The sequence below is a fragment of the Radiomyces spectabilis genome (genome assembly GCF_025331425.1).
Source record: "Radiomyces spectabilis strain NRRL 2753 chromosome Unknown BYT42scaffold_10, whole genome shotgun sequence".
NCBI classification, from domain to species: domain Eukaryota; kingdom Fungi; phylum Mucoromycota; class Mucoromycetes; order Mucorales; family Radiomycetaceae; genus Radiomyces; species Radiomyces spectabilis.
In genome coordinates this window covers 253,530-273,589 of record NW_026251935.1, presented here as the reverse complement: position 1 = coordinate 273,589, position 20,060 = coordinate 253,530, and the positions used below count along the sequence as shown (strand labels likewise).

The 20,060-nt window shown below is 43.5% G+C and overlaps 9 protein-coding genes across 9 annotated transcripts; 7 read left to right on the top strand and 2 right to left on the bottom strand.

Annotated features, from left to right (window-relative positions):
* Positions 1 to 236: 236 nt before the first annotated feature.
* On the top strand, positions 237 to 1,785 carry BYT42DRAFT_577989 (S-adenosyl-L-methionine-dependent methyltransferase). Its single transcript, XM_051569237.1, has 4 exons — positions 237 to 571; positions 640 to 650; positions 719 to 874; positions 940 to 1,785. The coding sequence occupies exons 1-4, from the start codon at positions 427 to 429 to the stop codon at positions 1,705 to 1,707; spliced, it is 1,080 nt and encodes a 359-aa protein (XP_051420914.1). The 5' UTR covers positions 237 to 426; the 3' UTR covers positions 1,708 to 1,785.
* On the top strand, positions 1,786 to 3,121 carry BYT42DRAFT_577983 (WD40-repeat-containing domain protein). Its single transcript, XM_051569236.1, has one exon. The coding sequence runs from the start codon at positions 1,818 to 1,820 to the stop codon at positions 3,048 to 3,050; it is 1,233 nt and encodes a 410-aa protein (XP_051420913.1). The 5' UTR covers positions 1,786 to 1,817; the 3' UTR covers positions 3,051 to 3,121.
* On the bottom strand, positions 3,122 to 4,400 carry BYT42DRAFT_577981 (p21-C-terminal region-binding protein-domain-containing protein). Its single transcript, XM_051569235.1, has 4 exons — positions 4,281 to 4,400; positions 3,986 to 4,213; positions 3,576 to 3,920; positions 3,122 to 3,501 (listed from the first exon to the last, which is right to left on the bottom strand). Exons 1-4 carry the CDS (start codon positions 4,368 to 4,370, stop codon positions 3,226 to 3,228), a joined length of 939 nt encoding a protein of 312 aa, XP_051420912.1. The 5' UTR covers positions 4,371 to 4,400; the 3' UTR covers positions 3,122 to 3,225.
* Positions 4,401 to 5,467: 1,067 nt separating this feature from the next.
* BYT42DRAFT_577980 (E3 ubiquitin ligase complex SCF subunit sconC) lies at positions 5,468 to 6,529 on the top strand. The gene is made up of 5 exons (XM_051569234.1): positions 5,468 to 5,594; positions 5,681 to 5,742; positions 5,814 to 5,948; positions 6,028 to 6,183; positions 6,257 to 6,529. Exons 1-5 carry the CDS (start codon positions 5,501 to 5,503, stop codon positions 6,275 to 6,277), a joined length of 468 nt encoding a protein of 155 aa, XP_051420911.1. The 5' UTR covers positions 5,468 to 5,500; the 3' UTR covers positions 6,278 to 6,529.
* Positions 6,530 to 7,347: 818 nt separating this feature from the next.
* On the top strand, positions 7,348 to 9,220 carry BYT42DRAFT_45648 (WD40-repeat-containing domain protein). Its single transcript, XM_051563495.1, has 4 exons — positions 7,348 to 7,796; positions 7,862 to 8,618; positions 8,674 to 8,783; positions 8,958 to 9,220. The coding sequence occupies exons 1-4, from the start codon at positions 7,647 to 7,649 to the stop codon at positions 9,000 to 9,002; spliced, it is 1,062 nt and encodes a 353-aa protein (XP_051420910.1). The 5' UTR covers positions 7,348 to 7,646; the 3' UTR covers positions 9,003 to 9,220.
* BYT42DRAFT_577975 (uncharacterized protein) lies at positions 8,904 to 9,604 on the top strand. Its single transcript, XM_051569233.1, has one exon. It carries the CDS (start codon positions 9,133 to 9,135, stop codon positions 9,481 to 9,483), a length of 351 nt encoding a protein of 116 aa, XP_051420909.1. The 5' UTR covers positions 8,904 to 9,132; the 3' UTR covers positions 9,484 to 9,604.
* Positions 9,349 to 12,739, top strand: BYT42DRAFT_45628 (kinase-like domain-containing protein). The gene is made up of 6 exons (XM_051563494.1): positions 9,349 to 9,792; positions 9,904 to 9,987; positions 10,066 to 10,506; positions 10,587 to 11,141; positions 11,203 to 11,310; positions 11,431 to 12,739. The coding sequence occupies exons 1-6, from the start codon at positions 9,712 to 9,714 to the stop codon at positions 12,418 to 12,420; spliced, it is 2,259 nt and encodes a 752-aa protein (XP_051420908.1). The 5' UTR covers positions 9,349 to 9,711; the 3' UTR covers positions 12,421 to 12,739.
* Positions 12,740 to 13,057: 318 nt separating this feature from the next.
* Positions 13,058 to 14,291, bottom strand: BYT42DRAFT_594728 (uncharacterized protein; the record flags this gene model as incomplete). Its single annotated transcript, XM_051570792.1, has 4 exons — positions 13,058 to 13,292; positions 13,357 to 13,911; positions 13,979 to 14,112; positions 14,184 to 14,291. 4 exons carry the CDS (start codon positions 14,289 to 14,291, stop codon positions 13,058 to 13,060), a joined length of 1,032 nt encoding a protein of 343 aa, XP_051420907.1.
* A 2,053-nt stretch (positions 14,292 to 16,344) lies between these two features.
* On the top strand, positions 16,345 to 19,077 carry BYT42DRAFT_518823 (uncharacterized protein). The gene is made up of 5 exons (XM_051565250.1): positions 16,345 to 16,561; positions 16,666 to 16,743; positions 16,854 to 16,928; positions 17,064 to 17,192; positions 17,328 to 19,077. The coding sequence occupies exons 1-5, from the start codon at positions 16,550 to 16,552 to the stop codon at positions 18,804 to 18,806; spliced, it is 1,773 nt and encodes a 590-aa protein (XP_051420906.1). The 5' UTR covers positions 16,345 to 16,549; the 3' UTR covers positions 18,807 to 19,077.
* Positions 19,078 to 20,060: the final 983 nt, after the last annotated feature.

Sequence of the window (20,060 nt, the reverse complement as noted above, 5' to 3'; positions counted from 1 at the left end):
TGCGAATCCACTGATGTAAGGTATGAACCGAGGACGACGGACTGTCTCATAGGATGGTGGAGGGGTGCGGATGTATGAATAGGTTTCGGTTGGAACAGGTGAACTTCTTGATTCCTCTTCACAAGCATCGTCTTCCAAATGAACAATAACAATTTCTGATGGGTGTCGCAATTCCATATACAACGAATAAAATAAGAATAGAAAAAAAACAAAAAAAACAACAAAAAAACAAGAAAACCAGATCCATCGGCAACGGCGTCGCCTCCCTGATCATGTATTTTTTTTCACCATATCAACAAACAAAAAGCTATATTGTCCCGGTAACCTGTAGCCAATTCTGATACAAAAGTCGTTTGGACAACGATGAAGGAGTCATGTAGCCTGCTGAACGGGGTTGGCGGACTTTTTCTGCCGTGCTAGTATCATATGCAGCCCTACCACCTGTCTCCAAAAATAGCAAGTGTGCCAGATACGCCTGAACCCACTGTTTTTTCTTCAATAATGACAGACAAAAAGGGTGACCATGACATGACAAGCAAGGACTATTACTTTGACTCTTATGCTCACTTTGGTATGCTGATTCTCAGGTGTCACTGCGTGGCTTTATGCACTAAGCCAAGGCATTACTCGCATTATTAGGCATTCACGAGGTAAACCAAGAGAACCCACTGAGAGACGCGTTCATGTCGGGTTGACTGTCGCCATGATGCTGTTACAGGAAATGTTGAAAGACCAAGTGCGGACATTGTCTTATCGTGCTTCCATTTACAATAACAAGCATCTGTTTCGAGACAAGATTGTGCTTGATGTCGGTTGTGGAACAGGGATACTGTCCATGTTTGCAGCCAAGGCAGGTGCCAAGCACGTTTATGGGGTGAGTCGATGCACTTTGTGGTTGGCCCTGGATTTATTTTAAAAGTGACCTATGTCGAGGAATAGATTGATATGTCCAATATCATTACACAAGCGCGGCAAATTGTAAAAGACAATCATCTCGCTGATAAAATCACCTTGATCCAAGGCAAAATGGAGGAGGTGGAATTACCGGTGGATAAAGTGGATATCATCATTTCCGAATGGATGGGCTATTTCTTACTGTACGAATCCATGTTGGATACTGTTTTGATTGCGCGCGACCGGTATCTGGCCCAGGGAGGTTTAATGTTTCCTGACAGGGCGACAGTCTACCTTGCTGGAATTGAAGACGCCGAGTACAAGGAGCAAAAAATTGACTACTGGAACAATGTATATGGATTCGATTACTCTTGTATACGTCAAATCGCGTTGAAGGAACCTTTGGTGGATACTGTCGAAGCCCAAGCCATCATGACCACCGCTTGCGCTTTCAAGGAAATTGATCTTCAGACTGCCCGTAAAGAAGACCTGTCGTTCAAAGTGCCTTTCACTCTGACCGCTACCAGGGACGACTATTGTCATGCTTTCATTGCTTGGTTCAATATTGGTTTCACCCATTGTCACAAACCAATCTATTTCTCCACAGGACCCCACGCAAAATACACTCATTGGAAACAGACGGTTTTCTACACACCCGATACATTGACCATGAAACAAGGCGAAACTGTTCAAGGATTCATTCGTTGTATACCGAATACACAGAATTCTCGGGATTTGGACATCACCATTGATTACAATTTCCATGGGGAACACGATCACATAGAGGAACACTGTGATTACAAAATGTGTTAAAGACAAAAAAATTGAAGTGTCACATAAAAAAAAAGAAAGTGACCCACACGCTTACTATTCTTTTTTTTTTTTTGTCTCTTCAACATCCTATTCTTCAATTCATTATATCAATGAGTGAAGCTGATCAAGCGCATGCCACTGTGCTTCGATTCCTCGTTCATCACGGGTACGGAGATACAGCGGAAGCTTTCATTCGCGAAGCAGGTGCACGAGTGGATCCTTCAGTGGTCATCAACGCCGACATTCCAGACGACATTTTTAACGACGATGCCGAGGAGACCAGACTAGCCGAGGATGTAGCGCGACACTTGAGCCTGCACGCTTCGGGCAATCCTCGTAATGCGAATGCGAATGAACTTGCGGAAGGGGACGACGATTATTACACCACTTTGACCAAGTCTATGTCGTCCATCCATGAAAGCAACATTATCGCCGTGGCTATTGCCCCTCAAACCCATTTGTTGGCAACGGGTTCGACCGACAAATCCGTCAAGATTTGCAATCCAAAAGACAGTAATGACATTCTTCACAGCTACACTCATCACACGGCGCCGGTGATGAGTATCGAGTTTCATCCCATCTACCCTCAGTATATGTTGACGACGTCGATGGACGGGACAGCCGTCCTTGCCAATATTGAAAACGAACAATCCATCGAATGCCAACGCTTCAAAGATCATCAGAAATACATTGTTCGCGGCATTTTCTCGAAAGATGGTCAATTTATGGCTACGGCGTCGTACGATCGTACGATATGCATCTACAAAACGACTCAAGATGTGCAATATACCCTGTTGAAACGGTTGGGACCTTTTCTCGGCAACGTGGAAACCATCTGTTTCTTGGATTCCAGCGTGCTGGTCGCCGGTATCCGGGACGACAACTACCTGCACTACATCCATTTACCGGACCTGCGGCATGAAAAGTATAATATGAATGCCAACGGCGACGACTGGGTTTCCTTCTCACCGCTGTGGTTGTCGGCTTCACCGGACGGTCAGTATTTGTTATGTTCGACGGATCATGTGAGCGGTCGCATGATCCTGTTTGAAACCCACAGTGCTCGGCAAGTGCAAAACTACTATGACAAACCTACGGATGATAATTTCGTGATGCGTCGTCACTGCTGGCATGCCAGCGGCCGTTACTTTTATACGGCTGGAGCGGATGCGGTGGTCCATGTGATTGAAGCGAAAACGGGCCGGGTGGTTCATCGTTTGACAGGTCACAAAAATATGGTACGCACCATGGCGATGGATCCCGATCTGGGCTTGGTGACGGGAGGTTACGATCATTGCGTGAATGTATGGAATAAGCCTATCAATAATATCTTGAATCGATAAATGGTTTGCAATCGTAGCAATATATACATATATAAAAGAAAGAAATACGATACAAAACGCATATACACAGAGCTTGGACGTTTTGGCTCTTGTTTCTTTAAAAAAAAAAATGTTTTGTCTTTATATCTATACAAAGGAAAAAAAAGGTGGGATGGTAGACATCATGCAGGGTTCTCTATTTGGAAGCAGTGGGGTTGTTGACGGTGGAGCAAGTAGTATCTATCTCATTGACGAGATCCGCAAATTTGGATTGATGAACAAAGAAAAGGCGGCGAGACGGGGCGATGCCGAAATCCGAAAAGGCGCGTTTGGAATCCGAGGCCGCTTCTTTATCGCTGTTGGTGAATCGATAATCAAACTGGTATTCCGCATACTTGGCGACGATCTCATCTTCTGCCTGGAAGTAAAAGGTTTCGGCCGCGGTAGAAGTTGCTTTAGCCGCCTTTTTGCCCTATGCACATTGACCATAACCATGAACAATCAGCTCAATGAAACCAACGGATTTCAACCGGTTCACACGCCTACCTTTCGTGCCTTTTTCTGGGCCGGTGCGGGTGCCTCCTCTTCATCATTGTCGTCCTCGTCCGCAGTCGGCGCAACTTCTTTGTATACCTTGGAAATGAACATGAACCACTCAAACTGATACGGCTCCTTGTTCTCGACAGCTTGTGCAATTTCCTGGCGCAACATGGTATACATGGGAACCATGATCTCCACCGGCATATTGATGAATCGCTCCGAGACCACCCATCCTACGGATTTCTCAGCATCCGGAGACAACAGATCGCGCACGGTGGTGTGTAATTTCTGATACTTTTTGGGACACTTGTTCAGTAAATAGGAACACAGCGACTGAATGCCTTTGTTGTCCTGTTCACGACAAAAAAACTATTAGTCCCAACTGCTCTTGACACTGGTATAGAGAAAAAGCTGACCTTTTGTTGTTGCAAATTGATCACGCTGAGAATGGCATAGGGATCGGATTCTTGTCCGTCGACCTTGACGGTGGTACCGACGTGGTTTTCTTCCAAAAGAATGTCGACAATATCGCCTACTTCCATCAGTTCGGCATCGGATGAGAATAATTGGCCCAATAAACGTTTGAGAGCATGATAATCAATCTCGTCTGGATTGAAAAAGTCAAAATCGACATCGACGATCTCCTGCACGATCACGTTAAATCAATAAGAAAGCGAATATCTGGCTTGGAAAACTTTTTTTTTCTTTTACTTTTAAAGAATCGTCCGAGTCCTCGTTGGAAGAATCGTCGTCGCGTTTAGGATTTACTTCGTCTTGGGAAAGCTTTCTTTTGTTGCTCATGGTGATTAGGACGGAATTGTCTGATCAAAGGTAGAAACTCAAAGATTTTTTTTCACAGAGGTTCGGTTGAAGAAAAATAAAAATTTGACGTCATGAAAGAAATTTGGCTTGCTGCACTCGACACATTTTTGCGACATTTCAGAGATACAATAAGCTTTATCTCTTTGATTGCAATAACGTTACGAGAACAATAGTATAAAAAACGATATTCTGCAACGGAATGACACGTGGAAGCGCAGGCCATCGGCATTTCAGCGATAAATGCTACTTTAGTGGGTAAGCAGTAGGCTTTATCACGATGTTTTGCCCTGGATTGATCTCTTGACGGCTGCCGGAATAAAGCTCTGATTTGTATTGTCTCTTGGAGAAGTTACCTAGGTTTTAATTGATGCGTAATACAAGCACGGTATCGTTTGTTGCGATGACAGCAAGCTTGAAAAGAAATACTGTACCATCAAAGCTTATCTGCTACTTTTGTCTTGCCTTAGAGACGCTTATAATCCTACCAGCCTCATCCCACATCTAAATGAACTTGCATTGTGAGAAAATGAACGTATTGATTTGGCGTTTTTGTGGCATTTGAAAGAAATTGACTGTAAATAAAAAAACACTCATTCAGGGACTACGACAGCTTGATCTGTGATCGAAGAAAGCTGCAGTTGAGCAGAACGAGGTCACAATATTTCTTACAGTGACTGGGGAATTGTCTTCACATACAATATCAAAAAAAGCACAGACATAACAGGTCTCACAGAAGCTCTCAAAGCCGTATTGAGGCGAGGGATCACACCGTCGTTCGGAGAAGAACTTGTCAGTTACAGGAAATCAATCTGCAAACCAACACTTCAACAGTGGGAATTTGCTGAGATGGTTAATGCAACTGCACGCGGCCAGCTATCTCTACTTGTTAGAACAACAATAGAGAGCATTGCAGTAGAACTTTGGCTGAGCGGTGAAAGCCGGTTGGCAGGCTCGGATCTCGGTGTTCGGGCTTATAAAAAAGTCAAAGCGCAAAGGAAATTAATGACGTCACATTCACACAAACGCGCAGCGTTCGAATGATTGCGCCAAATGAGAGTGATTTAGTTTTTTTCTTTCTTTCCTTTTTCTTAAAGTAGTTTATTTGCAGCATGAGCGTTCGTCTTTTAAGCTCTGATAACGAGGAGTTTGCCGTTGAAAAGGCTGTTGCCGAGCGTTCGGTTTTGATCAAGAACATGCTTGAAGGTATGTTTTAATTGTTTTCTGACCCATTTTTGCCAAGCAGTGGGCTCACCCATGACACGTCTTTGCTTTTTCTTCTTCATTTGCAGATGTCGGTGAAGGTGATGCTCCTATTCCTCTTCCCAATGTTACCGCCAAAGTCTTGAAAAAGGTAAAGTTCAGAATGACTGGAGAATTATTTGTCGTGCTTGCGTTTTTTCTCACTTTTTCCACACACGTAAGGTTATTGAATGGTGCGAACATCACAAGGACGATACACACATTCAGGATGAGCAAGAACGACGCAATACAGATATTGACGAATGGGATCAGAAATACATGGAAGTCGACCAGGAAACCCTTTTCGATATCATTTTGGTAAGATGCGAAAAAAAATTGAAATGAGCTTCATGGAAGGGACCCAATGATTTATTATTTTTTATGTTGCGTACATAAGGCTGCCAACTATCTTGATATCAAACCTCTTCTCGACGTCGGATGTATGACTGTCGCAAATATGATCAAAGGAAAGAGCGCTGAAGAGATCCGACGGACGTTTAACATCACCAACGATTTTACTCCCGAAGAAGAAGCTCAAATCAAAAAGGAGAATGTGAGCGAGCAAAATAATCGTATGATGTGATTGACTATCATGGTTGACTAACGATGGGGACTTTGTTATTTAGGAATGGGCCGAAGATCGATAAATGGGATAGGTTAAGAGTTCGAAACATGCGTCTTGTATGTGCCAGACTATCAATCGAAATAGTTGGCATTTGGCTTGCTTGATCAAATGATCACTCAAATAAATGAGAAATTTATTCGATCTTTTGCTGGAAAAAAAGAGGACATGGGTAAAGAATGAATGGCAGCATGTAATGGTATCAAAAAGGAGAAACACACGGCAGACGCCACATCTTTAACCCACTTTTTTCTTACACCAAAGAGATGGCTGTGTGTGTCCACTGATCCTCCTAGTTTTTTTCCGACCAAGTTAAAAAGACAGACGGTTTTTGGGAGGTTTCAGCTCTTGTAGGTTTAAATCGGTGGTGATATTGGTTTTGGTTGTGGTGTATTCAAAGAATAAGGTTCTTTTTTCATTGTTGAATACGCTCAGCTGGCATCCACCCAGTGTCCCAAAATGGATAAATGGTGCATTGCCAGACCTTTATTTGTTATGCACATACATCAATCCAATCTGTAAAAGTTTAATATTTAGTTATGGACAAACCTGCTATTATAAGCTCAGGGGTCCACTGACATGCTGTTTTGCTGATAAGATTAGAGGGTAGGTCTTTCTCGACACTGTTATTTCCTGAGGATGTTGTTCATTTGTCCATATGACTTGCGACCAATCCTTAGTTCCCATCATTATCATCATCATATGATTGCAATAGGAGCAGAGCGAGAAGAAATATGTACAGCAAATTCAAAAGAAAAAACGGGCGCCCACTTCTTCTTGTCGCTGAACCAATGATCTTTGGATTATTCGCCAAGGAGCTTGTGCGACCTTGATAAAGAAGAACCCCAACCAAGAAATATATGAATAGCTTTGCAGGATTTCAGGTGTCCCAAGTCTATGATATTTCTCAGGTCAAAAGAGCAGTATGAATGACCATCAGATTTGTAGGATCTGAGCCCCGCCTATCTATGTGGAAGCATTTTTGACTCGCCTGTTGCAGCTGGATACATTTCATCACGCACATCTAGAGATCTCGCCATTGTGAAGAATGACTAAAAGGGCCATTACCGTTCATGACGAGTTTATGCTCCATCATCGGAACCTCATATTGAATGTCCTACAAATGGCAGACAGGACTGGATGCGCTTTTCAAGTCGTGGTGTGTCCTTTGGTGGTTTTTCGGCCTTGTGCGACCTTGGAATGATAGATTTCCCAGTTCCATGCAAATTTTCTGAAACGCGTCACGAAATTTTTGTAAAAATTTCTGCAGTCCCTGTTTCTGGCTAGCCTGATTGGCTCAAGAGATTAAATGAGTACCTTATCAGTGAGGACCTTTCCGGTTAGCCAGCACTTTTTGCAGTTTCTCTTGCTCTTTGTGGTGTCTTATTGCAATCATGATCGAATCAAATGAAGAATACCAGTTTTTGCAGCACCTGCTCCAGCATGTAAAGGAGAAGTCAGATCAGGAACATCTTTCAACACTCAGAGGAACCATTTTGGCAAGAATGAAAACTATAAAGAATCGGTTCCAAGACAGATTAAGCGTACGTGTTTTAATTGACAGTGAACTTTTTTTTGAGCTTGATTTAACAGTAGTTTCCTTCATTAGAATCTGCCAGTAGAGCTTATCATTCGCATTGGCTATTGGACGGCATTGATAGATCCAAAGGCACTGGTGGCCTACACGCAAGTGAATCGACTCATCCGCACTGTCACAAGCCGAAGCGAGCATCATCTTTGGCAGGCTGCTCTGTTTCATCATTTTCCGTCGAATCACAAGGTGCAGCAGACAGATTGTAAAGCGGCATACTGGGTAAACCATAATTGGGTTCAGTTGATGGCGAGACAAGAAACATGGGCCCCACCCAATCCAGCCAAAAATACTGGACACACTCACGTCCGTCGATGCGATGCAACGACTGAGAAAGGTACAACGGTTTCACTGGCCAAGAATGCCGCAGGTCGGACGGAATTGAAGGAGAAAAACATCAGCATCGATCAAGCATCTTTATCGACGACGCGATCGTCTGGGATGAAGAATGGTCTATTTAGTCGGAAAACGCTCACTTGTGGCACGGTACAATACACGCACTGTATCGCTGTGCCAGGTACGCCGTGGATGATTGCCTGTGATCGATGGGATCCTATGCGAGGCGCGCTGTGGATTCTCCAGCCACAAGGTGATCAATATCGAGTACTGAAACGCCTACGTGGTCATCGTGATCTGGTTTCGGCCATGGTGGCCACCGAGGAGGTGGTCGTGACAGCATCACTCGATGGTTCCATCATTGTTTGGGATATTGCTTCCACGTCGGAGATGATCATTCACCGATACACGCTTCGAGGCCACCAAGGCTGGGTGAATGGTAAGTGGGTCCGACTCCTGGGACATTGTTACCATGGTTTTAACAGATCGCGTAGCATTAGCTATGGAAGGTCATGTGGTTGTCAGTGGTGGATCGGATGACACGGTACGAAAATGGGATGTCGAAACCGGCCAATTGTTGGCTGTCTACCGAGATTTCTTTGAGGTAACAAAAAAACAGAAAAAGGGTCGCTCCTATCACCACGCCATCCCTCTGGCTATTTTTATCGTGCAAAAGAGAAAAAAAAGAAAATGCAAGGGGATCGTGGAGATTGTTTGAGGGAACAAAAAAAAAAAAAAAAAAAAAAAAAAATTAACGTTCAAATGGCTGACCTTGCAGTTGGCAGATTTCTGGATTTGGGATTTTGTCGGTATGTATCCTTGATGGGCAAATTGGTATCGGATCCGTGTTTGGACCCTTTTACGTATTGGACGCACAAGGCCAAATTGTATTGCGACTAGACGAACGGTTGACGTATTCGGAGCATGTACGCTATGATCAAGCGCTGCATCAAATGCATGCGACATGTATCCGGCTTTTGTCGGAAACCATTGTGACAAGTTCACGCTGCAATGATCGTTTGTGTGTGTGGAACCGAAAGGGCCAATGGCTTGGGACGCTCGAAGTGGGTGGTCCACTTCATCAATTGGTCGTCTGTCCTTCGGAGCAAGTCATGATGGCTTCAATGTGTCACGGAGCGATCCGAGTCTGGGATTTTACTCGCCAGGGTCGACCGAGTCATGATCCTAGGAGATGGAGCCAAGGAGGTTCTGGAAGAGGGGAAGCAGGAGTACATCATCAGGACACAAGAAGGGGCATCTTATGGATAAGGCAGGAAGATCATCAGTTGGATTACATGTGGTGATAATGAAATTCGGCCCAGCCGTATACACACTTTAAATTTTCTTCTTTTACTCTTTTTGCACACTTTTTTATTATAATTATTGTTATTATTATTGCCATCATTTTCAAATTCATTCATCATCTTTTTTTCTTGTATTCTTCTCTTTTTTTTTGTGTTTTATCGCTTTTTTTTCACTTTACAAAACAAGTAATTTTTCTTTATTCTTAATTCTTCAAGTATATAACTCGAATGCCTGTGTGTGCAAATAATGACCAGCGACAAATTGCCGTTTTCGAGACCACCTTAAGCGTCCAGGATGATGTGCTGTCTGTCAGTGTTTTTATTTTTATTTGCTTGAATACTCCAACAATCAAACCCCGCCATTAAAAAAACCCCCAATTTTGTTGCCCTATTTGCATTGCTTGGTTTGATTTTCCTTAGGTCTTTCACATTGTTATTCAAGCACCTCAACAGTCCGTGTCTTTAATAAGATACCCTTTTGACTTTGCTGAATTTCATCAAAAGGTAAAAAAGCTTTGAAGGACTATGCACGTGCAGCTCCTTGAGTTTCTTCCCCGGTTCACCATGGTAATTTCGTTTTAGATCAAGTTCCATTACCCACGATCCAAGCTACCGTTTCCTCATCTCACGGCGCCTTCCAGCCATTTACGTTTTCCAACCAAACCGCATTCGTTAAAGAACTTGCTCGTCTTTCATAAACGGAAAAGCAATGCGGAGAAAGTGGAACAATATCTCCAACGGTGTTTTCAGCATCCGATTATTTCCATTTCGTCGATTTTGCGTGATTTCCTGAGCGTCCAACGTGACGAAGACACCTTAATAGAATCGACCATCGAGCCATCCTTGGCCATTCCCACCCCGCGCCATCGTTTATCCCGTTCCTGCTCGATCGGCACCCATCGGCAGTCGATTCAGGATTCACCTGTAACACCTGTCACACCTCTTCCAACCACCGATCATCCCAAAATGTCAGTCGACGATTTCCACCTCCTGAAAGTGCTCGGGAAAGGATGCATGGGCAAGGTACGTACGAAATAATGACGCATTTCTCACCCTCACTTTAAAAGGCATGGCCTGACCTGATGATGAACTTTTTTTAACAGGTATTACTTGTTCGGTCCAAGGCCGATGATCAGCTGTATGCTCTTAAAGCGATCAAAAAGAATTGGGTCATTCAGCAAAAAGAAGTGCTTCACACCAAAGCCGAACGTAATATTTTGGCCCAATTGCGTGGTCATCCTTTTCTTATTACGCTTCATCATGCTTTCCAATCGCCCTCGCAGCTTTTTCTCGTGTTGGATTACTATGCGGGCGGAGATATTGCGACGCAAATGTCGTTGTGTTCGACCTTTTCCGAATCACGCACGAAATTTTATGCGGCGGAAATTCTAATGGGTCTGTCGTTCCTTCACGGTCACGGCATCATTTACAGAGATCTGAAGCCGGAAAACGTCTTGATTGGCAGCGATGGTCACATTGTGCTCACGGATTTCGGACTCTCCAAAGTGTTCCCTTCATCCCACGGTTTACCCATGACGCAGACCTTTTGTGGCACAGCCGAATATCTTGCTCCGGAAGTCCTTCTTGGAGAACCTTACTCGTACATGGTTGACTATTGGAGTTTCGGAACGCTACTGTACGAAATGCTTTCTGGCATTGTAAGTCACCCACTGTGTATTTTCTCAGTAGAACCGAATCATGACTGACCCATTTACCTAGACCCCCTTTTGGGCAGAAACCCACATGGAAATGTATCGACGTGTATTGGAAGATCCACTCGAGTTTCCACCTCATTTTGACGCAGTAACATGTGATCTCCTGTGCGGGGTAAGCTTTACGTCCAAGGAAAAAAAATGGGAGCCACAACCATCAAACGATTCTGGCGACAAGAGGTGACAGATGAATTGATTTTCTTTTTTTTTTTCTTTTTTTTTCTTTTATTTTTAGTTGCTTGAACGCGAAGCTTCGGAACGGCTGGGATGGGGTGTAAAAGGTGCAGACCAGATTAAACGCCATCCGTACTTTGCAGGAGTGAATTGGGATGAAGTGGTTCAGAAAAAGTTGACACCTCCTTACGTGCCCGAGTTGGCGTCGGCCACTGACCTGGCCCACTTTGACGAGATGTTTGTCAATATGACCCCCCGAATTAGCCAAGCGTCCAATGTCGATACCACGGAAGAAGATGACCCGTTTGATCAGTTTACGTACGATTCTCGTCAATCGTGTCACCTATTTCGCGATCGGCCTCTCCCTTCGTCCGGATCTCGATCTTTGACTCGAAAAAAACCGCAACGACCGCAACGTAAACTGACGGAACCGAATCTGCATCAGCGATTTTCATCGTCGTCGTCCCTTTTATCTTTTACCAGCGGCGAAGTGGTACAGCATACGGATACCATGCCGTCAATGTTATTGGTGGCGAAATCTCAACCTTATCTCCGTAAACGGCATAGTGCAGCGATCTCAATTCACTTGACAGACGGGCTGCATGAACAACCCTTGCATACAATGAAGCGACGTCAAACCGGTTCCGGTGATCCCGGTACCACAACAACCATGGCGGCCATCCCCACTACCGCAGGAGAAGCCTCATCTTCCAACGCTACGCTTAAACTGCAATCGCCGGCCATTTCCATGGAAGGTTCGTCCTCCATTTATAGTCGATCGTCCATGACCTTTTCATCCGCTCACGATGGGCCAGAAAGTATCGCACGCGCAGAAAGTGAAGCCAGCGACGATCATACCATTATGCGGGGCAAGAACACATCGTACGAACGACCTACATGTCCTGTTCCCGGTCAAGTTCGACCGTCCATCGCCCTCACTGCCAGTGATACGCTTTCCTACGCTACAGGATCGCTTCGCCACAGTCTGATCGCTTCCACCGATTCCTCCGAACTGACCCAACAACAACGACCCGCTTCCGTATGCTCATAAAAATCATTATTTCATCTCGCTCACCTTTTTAATTTTTTTCATACACTCCTCCACCTTTTTTCTATGCCACCTCTTAATTGTCTTTCATGCACAAGAACCATCTTCCCCGCCTCGCCCTCCAAAAAAAAGGAAGAAAAAAAAAAGTTCACAAGATTATGTTTCCATTTTGAACCACGCCTAAAAAAATAGTTTGGATATGCTCACCTCATTAGACAGCCCCATTTTTTATAAGCAATTTCTCTCTAATCTCTAGAACATTTGCAAATACGCCATCGTCATCCCATAATGTGGATCCCCGTCCTCGTAATAAATAAAATGTTATCCATCAATCCATGCCTGCGTTATACAATCAATGCAATACAGTGAATACAACTTGATTAAGCCATTCACCCTTTGAACGATGCAGCGGATACAGGGATACATGGTGCAGAATGGTTTTAATTAATAATGAATCGAATGAAAAAATAAAGTTACATGCTGGTGTTGTTGGCCTGAGATAACCAAGCTTTGAATTTTTCATCATTACGTTGTTGGACAAATGAAGGTGGAAATTTCGACGCAGATGGTAACGGATTTTCACCTTTCATTTTTTTTTCAAACACATGTTAGTTTCATTCCCGACTGTCGATTGGATTGTTTAAGGATTACCTTCACTGTCAGACTCATCGTCTGATTCCTCTTCCTCTTCTTCGTCATCCTTGTCTTCCGCCCATTTTTCATCTTCTAATCGGGAGCCATTCTCGTCCAGATCGACTTCAGTGCCATTGGACACCTTCATATCACTCATTAATTTGTTCAATTGTTGTTCTCGGTTCTTTTCTTCACGTTCCATCTTTTCTCTGATCATGCGTTCGATTTCTGGTTTGTATTCTCTGCATAACATCATACGAAATGAGTTCTCTCTTACTGTCTAATAGGACGTATATCCAACCGTACCTTTCATATTCTTCTGCTGCGTCATCGACCGCTTGGAAGAATTCGTCCACACCTTGACCGGTGACAGCCGAGACACCGACCACCTTCAAATGATTATAAAATTCATCCAACACCAGACTCATCGAGTTCATGAGACTGCTCATGTACGATGTATCTTGGCTGAGGGCTTGTTGGAATTTTTCAAAATCGGTCATCCATTCGACAGCAAAATCGTGCGACACAACATCGGTCTTGTTGAACACCAGAATAAAGGGTAATTTAGTCTTGTAAAGAATGCTGCATGCATAGAGCATGTTACTCATAAAGGTGGCAGGAGACGTGGTGCGTGGTGTATCGATGATGTAGGCAATCATCGTCGGGTAAGTGGCGGCCAGTGTATCGGTGATAATGGCTCCGGAAGCGGACCAGGTGAAGATTTCGATTTGACCAGGTGTATCGACAAGAATGTGGCTCACGGTGTCGGCGCGTTTGGCGACAAAGTTCAGCACTTGGTCAAACTTGGTGGTAAACAAATTCAGACCAGTGAGAATACCGCCATTAGGGCCCAGGTTGTATCTGTTAAATGTAAAAAACCCCAATCAGCTACGGCCGGATCAGTCCAATGTTGGTGAGATCCACTTACTGTTTCATGACTTCTTTATAGTTGACGGTGTCACGAATATCGATATTGGCGGTAAAGGGAAGAGAGGTGACGGCTGGATCGAGATTGAGGACATATGGAGGTGTTTTCTTGGCATGCAAGTGAGCATTGATACGCTGTATAAAGAGAAAGACTGCGGTTAATGTGTGGAGCAGGATTGGCTGACAAAGACTCCCAATGAACTTGCCTGCATGAAGGTCGTTTTACCGGATCCTGCCATACCAATGCACAGAATAACCGGCGGTTGCTTATTCGTGGAGCCATTAGGCAATTCACTCTTCTTCTCTGATGACATGATAGGCAAGCTTGGACAGTGAAATAGCTCGAAACACTGGCATATTTTTTTGAACTCGGTCTTTTGAGAAAAAAGCGAGTCACGGCGACTTTGGGCTAAGACGGACTTGAAAAACCTTTGAATTTCCTGTGATTGGAATCAGATTCGGCTACGTCCAAAAAAGAAATAGGACTGATAGAAAACACAACAAGGGATTGATGCTTATCTGTGAAAAGATTGGTAAAAATCAAAGAATAGAAAAGTTACATGTAATGCAGAATAACTATGTTCTGCCGATTGACTGATATTAGGGGAAAATATTGAATCAGCCTAGTTTCTTGATTGGTGATGAACTTGCCGTCATTTCTTGATAAAGGCGAATAAAGTATTTTTAGTCACAATGGGAGATTGTAGGACATTGGAGAAACGAATGGTTAATTTGCTCCCCTCTCTCTCCTCCAGAGCAACACGTCGTGCACTATGTGCTGCACGTGCTTTGATATTTTTTTTTTCGTTCATCAAGCGATGAGTATACAGGGCGATCGGGCTCAAGGGTGATCTTCCCGATAATCCCTAGTCTGTCATTATTAGTTGGGCTAGGCTATTTGTAGACCGCCAAATTATAGCACATGGTATAACCTAATGGTAATTCAGGTTTATAATTGACATATTACATTACATCCATGAAGCGCTTGTGGCTTCAAGTCTCTCATAAATGCACATGCCATGTGCTGACTTTTTTATTTTTATATTTATTTTTTTCGGAGCAATATCACTAACTACCCGATTTGTCCGAAATGCAAGCCTGAGGCTGCCGCGTCGTATTGATACAGAATTAGAGGACAAGTTTTTACATTGTTAGCTCGATTTAATACGCGCGTCAGCTGGTGTTGTTGGAGCTCATCCCAAAATGCAAGTACCGTTCAATACATCATGCAGCAGGACAGATCATCAGCATATCTTCGAAACAGATCAACCGAAAGAATTGTTTCCCTGCATATGAAAAGGTTTTTCACACCTTGAATATTAACCAAGATGAGTTCATTTTTCATCATCTGCTGGTTAGTTTAACGGAGAGAGAAGGGTGGTTGCTATTGACATTCTCATATGCAACCGAAATTCAAAATATTTAAAACAGCACAACAACATTCAACAACAATATTAAAGTTTCGCTTGCAGCCAAACCTTAATTTCTGTGGTGCGATCACATCACATGCAGATGGGTTTATATTATGCATATGCCGTTGTGAACCGAAGAATACGTTTCAGCCCGAGCATCCAAGCATGGTAAAAAGTGACGATATCAACAACGAAAAAAATAGTCAATTGTTGCTATGGTTGCCACAACCGTTCGCGATCTCGACAGTCAATTCATCCCTCATCAGCCAAAAATAAATAGATGAATAAAAAAAAAAAAAAAGGATCGTCCCTAATTTTTATCCAGAAGGATGATCAGTCATGGTTTTGCCATCTAACGTCATCAGATCCCTGCACAACGCATATGAAACGGCAGGCTAGTACTATATCACCCAATGCAAGGACAGTTCCTACGATATCCTTTTATTTTTAGTCGGTAAATGATGATATATCAAGGGTTATTTTATCCATTTTCACCATGAGTGATGAAACGGTCAATTAAAGGTAGATGGTCGCGCTAGTATCACTAATTTTGAAAGGAATTAAGGATTTGTTGCTCCGAATCAACCGCCTTGGCAAGGCAAATGGAAAAATCATGTGCCAAGACGAGCGAGGTCAATGTTGATCGTTTATTTGAAAGGGGTTGGATAAACAACTATGCTAAGAGCAGGAGAAAAGAGAGGACGCTTGGGTTGTTTTTTTTTTTTGCGGATATGATTTCTTCATGCGGGTGCAATACCAAGAAACCAATTGCTGGAAATGAAATTCAGCCATGATAAAGAAGAAACTATTTTTTTTTGTGTCGCCTTCCTTTTTGTGCCTCATTGTTACTTTGTTCCAAGTGGGACGATCTGCTCTAAAGTTCCATTATTGAATGAGCGATTTATTTGGGTCGAGTTTGACCAATCGCCAGTGTTCACTTGTGTTGGTGGATGGTGTTTTTTTTATATCTCTATTTTTTTTAGACATTCTTTTTTCTTTTTGCTTGTTATTCAAACCATTTTTACACATCGTTCTGTTTACTCCTAACTTGTCAAGTCATAACCACCAATCCTCGCTCTCCTTAAAAACTCGTTCATAATAAAACAAAAACCTTTTCACCGTTTTATAACACTTCCCCCTTGTCCTTGCCTTTTTCCTAAATGGCGCTCAAGGCAAGTCTCACCACTCAATCTCAAAAAAAAAAAACGAACCACCGCTATCCGTTATGCTAATGCGACTGACTGGATTCTTTTTTTTTAATCTTTCATGTCAATAGTTCGAACTGGAACAATGGCAAAACGCATGCAATGCCTTTGACAGCAAAGATTATGATACTGCCGTAAAAGCATTCATTGTAAGCGTTTTGTGTGGGTTTTTTTTTTTATAACCAAGAATCAGCACGCGTCCGCCTTGTCGCGTGGCAAGGTTTCCGTTAATACTTTGACTAATCCTTCTTTGCACTAGACCATGGCCGACAATGCCAAGATGCATTTCAATATTGGTCTCATCTTTGCTACTGTAAACGACCATGAACGTGCGGTAAGTCGCTGTTCCTGAGCAACAAGAGAGTACGACGTCGTACACGAATATTACATATTAAACCCAAAAAATTGGTTTATTTTGTTTTCCTTTTGCCTTGGATTTGTCATTGCTGGTTTTTTTTCTTGTTTCTAGCTGGCCGCCTACAGTCGAGCCATCAGTATGGATCCGTATTTCGCCGTAGCCTATTTCCAGAAAGGAGTGTCGCAATTTATCTTGAATAACATGAATGAAGCTATGCAGGATTTTGACAACGCTTATCAGGTAAATTAATGGGATTCCAATACCTCGGATGGAAAAGAATAAAAAGCAAGGACCACGCCAAGGGATCCAGGGACTACCACAGTTTCATTTACGTCGATTGATTGGGCTAAATCATGATTTCATCTGATTTTTTAGAAATTGCGTGGCAACCAGATCATTAATTACCAACAGTTGGGGCTGGCTTTCCGACTTTATGCTTGCGAAGTGTTGTTCAATCGAGGCATCTGCCAATTATATCTTGGCAAAATCGATGCCGGTTTAACCGATCTATACCATGCACAAAAAGCCAAAATGACCGAAGAACATGATGTCATTGATCAGGCGGTGCGTGATCGAGGGAAAGGGTATTCGGTGTATTCCATTCCTCCCGGCGTGCTCTATCGACCACCGGAAAGCCGATTACGTCAACTCCACGGCATGGATATGTTTTCCATGGTCGATAAACTGGGCATCAACAAAGCCAACAAACACGGCATGTCCCCCATGAAATTAAACAACTCTGTATTACTCTCCGAATCACGCTTCAATACATCACCATCACAACAACAGCAACAACAACCATCGCAACCACCACAAGACCATTTACATCATTCTTCATCCGATCAGTCCGTTCGAGGCCTCGCACGTTTTGCGGGTCCGTCATCGCAAGCCATGAGTCGCATCGCGACCGACAGTGGAACGTATAAATCGTCGGGATATACCAGTCGACCCGCCACCCCTCCCACCCTTTACACAGAAGCTCCCATCCCCGTGTCCTCCGTTTCCTCCCCGCTCTACGCACGGCAGCCCCAGCATACATCCGTACGATCGCAATATAGTCCCACCAACGAACGACGAAGAAAGGATTCCAATGTCACCATGTACACCACCGCCACCGACGAATGGGCTGACAGTTCCCAACCATCCACGGCATCCACGGCCTCCTTCAGTTCCAGTTTCCGATATAAATCCGATGGACGACGTGTAGACAGCGGGTTTGAATCCGCGCATGAAGAAAGGTACTCATCGTCTTCATCCACCGGTCGCAATTCCACCCGAAGTCATAAAACTCGCGGCTACTCGCCTCCGCCCGTGCCTCCCATTCCCCGCAGTCAGAGTGCGTATGATGATTTTGATACATTGAGTTACGGTCATTTCGATCAAGCGTTGGATGAAGTGTATGGATCATTGGAAAGCATGACCGTGCAGGATCGAGAACGTGAACGGATTCGAGGACGTTTGAATAGTAACAATCTCCAACAACCCGTGACGGATCGTCGCGGAAGTGAACAAAGTGGCAACAGTGCCAATTCATTCAGACCCTTCACCCCGCAACCTTCGACGTCGGCATCCACTACGGCTTCAGGAAAGGAAGGCGTCATGGCCGGTCGATTGAAAATCAAGGTCCATCATACCGATACGCGCATTTTACTGGTACCAAGTACCATCACATTTGACGATCTTTTATTGCGCATTCGCGAAAAATTTAAAGCACCACCCACCATGCGGCTCCAATACAAAGACGAAGACGATGAAATGGTGCTTATGATTGACGACGAGGACCTTAATATGGCACGACAAATCAATCGACTGAGGAATGGCATGGAAAAGATGGAGATCTGGTGTGTAACATAGTCAACTATTTTTTTTTTAGATCCGTTTCATTTTTTTGGGAGAGTGGCGTTTGTTTTTTATTAGCGTGATTTTGGATGTTATCACGTTCGTATTTTCTTTTTGTGCGAGTGTTTTTCCGATTCCAAAAAAGATACAATACTAAGCCTATGGTAATTAATCAATACAGTACATCATCTTTTTTCTAAAAGAGAAAAAAAACAGCTAGGGCGGGATCGTGCGTTATGTAATATACCCTTTTCCCACTGGCTTTTCCCATCACATGATAAAAAAGGGCACCAACGGGAACTTTTTTAGTTGCACTAATGTTGTCGCGCTTTGATTAAGGTTCCCTAGTCTACGCTATGAAAAAAGAAAAAGACGTGAAGCGTACATCATTTTTTATCATTGGGAACACGCATTGCGATAGTTGGCACTCTTCTTTCTCCATTGCACTCGTAGCAAACAATAAGTTCTTTCTTGGTATCCGCGCTAAACAAGCACTAATAGCTTAAAACGAAAAAGCTAACACAACTAAAGATTTTAGAACCCAAATTTAGTGAAATGATATCGCGTTTTGAATTCGGGGTTATTTGTGGCTCACCTGTTATCTGCCACCGATGGCATTCTTTGGCCAGGGTGTGTGAATGCAACTCTTCATCATCGTCTTCTTCTTCTGCATTGTTGGGCCGGGTGAACATGATTGGCCGGTCATGGCCCAAAAACCGGCAAAAGCTATGGAGCGTATGTTGCGACTCGCATTGACGTCGCGATTCCAGATTTCTTACAATTGGTGCAACGAAGAACTTTGAAAATCGAAGCATTGGTTTGGCGGCTTTTGATGTTTTTGAGCGATTTTGTGCCGCAACGTGAGCAAATCTAAAGGGAGGCATCGTTAGCTACTTTTTCAGCTTATGGTTGACACCTTTTCCTTTTACTTACTTTGGATGTATTATATTCATCGATGTTAAGAAATATCAGCTTGCCGTTTCTTTCATATTCTTTAAGCAATCTTGCAAATTTTCTGGAGATTCCGCTGATTTTACCCCTTTGTCATCGAAAATGCCGCAGCCCCGAGCGCCAAAACCGGAAGAGCCTGGCCATTGTGAATTGCGGCTTTGCGCCATTTGCTGGTGTAAATAAAATTGGTCAGAACCGTAAATCAGTATACATACGGTCTAAGTAACTTACGCCGGTCTTCTTGTTTCTGCTTTAACATCTTCCATCTCTTTCAGTAAGATCAACTCTTGGTGTGATCGATTTTAATATAAAGACAAC